Source organism: Microtus ochrogaster, unplaced genomic scaffold, assembly GCF_000317375.1.
Source record: "Microtus ochrogaster isolate Prairie Vole_2 unplaced genomic scaffold, MicOch1.0 UNK44, whole genome shotgun sequence".
In the NCBI taxonomy this organism is placed as follows: domain Eukaryota; kingdom Metazoa; phylum Chordata; class Mammalia; order Rodentia; family Cricetidae; genus Microtus; species Microtus ochrogaster.
Window position 1 is genome coordinate 774477 of NW_004949142.1, and position 3630 is coordinate 778106.

Genomic DNA, 3630 nt, shown 5'->3' on the forward strand with positions numbered 1-3630 from the left:
CTTGAACTCACAGAGATCCGCCTGCCTCTGCCTCCCAAGTGCTGGGATTACAGGCGTGCACCACCAGCCACCACCGCCTGGCTTCTCCCATTACTGCTTTCCACCCATACAAGTCCTTTGTGCTTCCGAGGGTCCTGATGTGGGATCCTCAGGCAGTAACCCCACCTCCACTGTAAGTAAAGACTGCTCTTTTGTTCCCAGCCACTCCAACCCAAATAATCACACAGAAACTATATTAATTAAAACACTGTTTGGCCAATGACTCAGGCGTATTTCTAGCTAGCTCTTACATCTTAAATGAACCCATTTCTATTAATCTGTGTGTCACTACAAGGCTATGGCTTACAGGTTAAGGGTCTGTTCTGGCATCTTTCTCCTTCAGCAGTTACATGGTGTCTCCTTGACTACACCTACTCTCTTTCTACATCTCTGTTCAGATTTCCTGCCACCAATGATGTCTGGCTACCCCTTCAGCACATACTTCACCATGTCAAAGCCTTCTGTTCCCCAATCCTCCATCTTTGCCCCCACTAGCGTTTAGTAGCCAGAATGAACGAAGCAGGAAATGAACGGAGGCTGGTAGGAGAGAAGTGAACGGGTCCCCTTCTATGCAGCTGTCCTTGGGAGTCACTTTTACTTCCCATTCCCTTTGTATCCCCAGTTACTTTACCCTCCTCTGCCCAACATTCTAAACTCTAAAGGTTAAGATGCTAACTGTTAAATACTCTTGCTTTGCAGAATACCTGGGACAGAGAATGTTATTTATCTGTGTAGCACTGGGCATCGCCTCATGGGAACTGTGTAGGTGACTCTGAAGGTTGGAAGCACTCTAACTACCTATGTAACCAACTCTATGGACGGGTAATCAGGAGGCTGAAGGCCACGGAGATGGGCCAGTCAGAGAAAAAAGGAAGATACTGCCTGAATGACAAAGATTCTAGTCAGTATACACCTTCCTGCCCATTCCTTCTTCCCCTCCCTGTAAGCCCTCTGTGTCCCTGAGTTCCCTGAGAGGTTTTTCTCTTTTTTTAAATAAGGTTTTACCAAGACAGTGTTTCTATGTAGCACTGGTTGTCTGGAACTCTGCCTCCCAAGTACTAGGGGATTAAAGGCGTGTGCCACCACCTGGAGATGGGGTCCTTAGGTACCTGCCCCCATATCCTCAGGATGCAGTCAGCTTCCCACCATCTCTTTTTTTTTTTTTTTTTTTTTTTTGTTTTTCGAGACAGGGTTTTTCTGTGGCTTTGGAGCCTGTCCTGGAACTAGCTCTTGTAGACCAGGCTGGTCTCGAACTCACAGAGATCCGCCTGCTTCTGCCTCCTGAGTGCTGGGATTAAAGGCGTGCACCACCATCACCCGGCCCACCATCTCTTTCTTATGTTCTAAGCATTGACTTCTGTGTGACGACCAAGCAGATGTGGGTTCGCACTATGACAGATCTACTCCCCTGAGATACACAGGAGATTTATACAGCCACAAAAGGCCTGTCCATCAGAGAGGGTCATGAGGGTGGACACAGAATCAATCCCTTCATGTGTTCTTCTTTCTGTGGTTCTAAGTATTTACAGAGACAACAAAAAAGACAGTATGTGCATATAGGGGATGGACACACATGTAGACACAAACACACATACTTTACTTCATTTTTTTTTCTTTGATGGTACTAGGGGTCAAGCCCAAGTACCCCAGCACTGACACCTATGTACAGCTCTCTTTGTTCGGAATGTAACAATAGTCTCAGACTAAGTAGGTGATATTTAGAGCAGAAAATCCTTTATTAATGTTCATCCAGTCTTACTTCATTACCCTTACAGGAAGACTACACCATCCTACCATGTCTGGAGAACTCCTTAAGACTCCTGCAGTGCTGTGAACTGGCTTGTGTTCCCAGACACAGAAAGTTCAAGGACCATTTCCTGCTCAACTTCAAACAGTGTTAACAATGCCAGAACAGCTTAAGAACCTACCAGCAAAAGGAAGCAGTCTGTGCCACATGGTTCTGGTTCGATCTTGATTTCTTTGTTCTTGCGTTTATATACGTTAGGAGTGGCGTGGAAAGCTGAAAGACAAAAAGCTGTAGTGTTTCCAAGGCTCTGTCCATTTGATAAAAGAGGGAGCAGGAAAACTGAGTGAGGAAGTTACAGCAGGTGTTGAAGTCATATAAAAGGTGACTGACAAAGTACACAGAATTTTGTTCTGATATCACCATAATCCTTTCAAAGCCAGAGAGGCACCAAGGGAGAATCACGTTGGTTATTAGGTTGTACCTATCATGCAAACCACAGCAGACTGTCACTGAGCAAATTTACAGAACCAGCCCTCTGTAAAGCCCTCACCAGAGCAGGAGCTGGGAACTCCACAGGATAAAGCAGAGCACAGGGGAGGAGCCGGGGCGCAGTGGGAGGAGGGGAACACTTCAAACACTGCAGCTGCACTCACGGTGGAGGAAGCAGTCGTATTTAAAGCAGCGCCGGCAAAAGAGGGTATGGAAAGAGTGCAGAGACTGCTCCCGCTGCACTGACTTGGCGTTGGGGCCATCAATGTTGGGTGTGCACTGAGGGGGAAGTGCATTGGGGTCGGACATCTCTGTCAGCTCTCGATACCTGTAAGAAAAGAGAGCATTCCTCTCGGGAACCTGTAGCAAGGGGATTGTCATCCAAGCCTGGTGGGCCAAGGGAGGAAGGGTGGTTTCTATACGTTTGGTGGGGTAGGATGACCAAGTGGATACACCACTGTAATTCTGCAGGGCTGGGTGTAAGTATCAAAGTAAGGAGGCAGTGGCGCTGGAGTATAGCACTGGAGTAGGTACCCAGAAGGAGAGAGTAAGACTTCTGCCCAGATGTCCTCAGAGTCTGTCACAGCATCATCCCTAACATGGCAAAGGGCACTGAGAGGTAAGTAGGCAAGAAAGTGTAGGCAAACCATGCCTCACTTATCGTCAAGAAAGTGTAGGCAAGCCGGGTGGTGGTGGCGCACGCCTTTAATCCCAGCACTCGGGAGGCAGAGGCAGGCGGAACTGTGTGAGTTCGAGACCAGCCTCCAAAGCCACAGAGAAACTCTGTCTCGAAAAACCAAAAAAAAAAGAAAAAAAAAAAAAAGAAAAGTGTAGGCAAACCATGGCTTACTTATCATCAACAGGGCTTTCTATTAATCAAACCAACCAACCAACCCACCCACCCCAAGCTTGACAGGAACTGGTCCACAGCGCTGGCAAAAGCTTAAGCGGAGCAGCTGTCCCTACCTCTCCTTCATGTCATCGGGGACGCCATTCTCAGGGAACATTGAAGCAATGGCACTGAAGATCATGTCATTTGGAAACTGCTTCTTGGAGTTCTTTTTGTTGCCTGAATTGGAAAGGACAGTAAATTCCTGATTGTAGACAGAGCTGCTGGGCTCATCCAAACATCCACTTATTGATAACAAAGCCTACGGTCCCCGTTAGAGCCCAGAAGGGAGGAGGAGCTCGTGAAGAGCTGCAGAGAGATGGATCGCACCATAACATCGGCGCTGAAGAACAAGACTGGCGCTGGAACTGCTCATAGGAAGACACTATCCCTCAACAGACAACAGAGTAACAGTGCAGTTCAGTAATTCAACAGTTTCTCATAGGAAGACACTATCCCTCAACAG

At 47.5% G+C, this 3630-nt stretch overlaps 1 protein-coding gene across 3 annotated transcripts in view; it reads right to left on the reverse strand.

Annotated features, from left to right (window-relative positions):
• Positions 1-3630, reverse strand: part of Ezh1 (enhancer of zeste 1 polycomb repressive complex 2 subunit) — a 36670-nt gene that overhangs the window by 15168 nt on the left and 17872 nt on the right. For all 3 annotated transcript variants that reach the window (XM_026777007.1, XM_005369050.3, XM_026777006.1), the window contains exons 8-10: positions 3242-3344; positions 2440-2603; positions 1968-2059 (exon numbers count right to left, since the gene is read on the reverse strand). In XM_026777007.1, coding sequence (XP_026632808.1) covers positions 1968-2059; positions 2440-2603; positions 3242-3344 — 359 coding nt within the window. The remainder of the gene's footprint in view (positions 1-1967; positions 2060-2439; positions 2604-3241; positions 3345-3630) is intronic.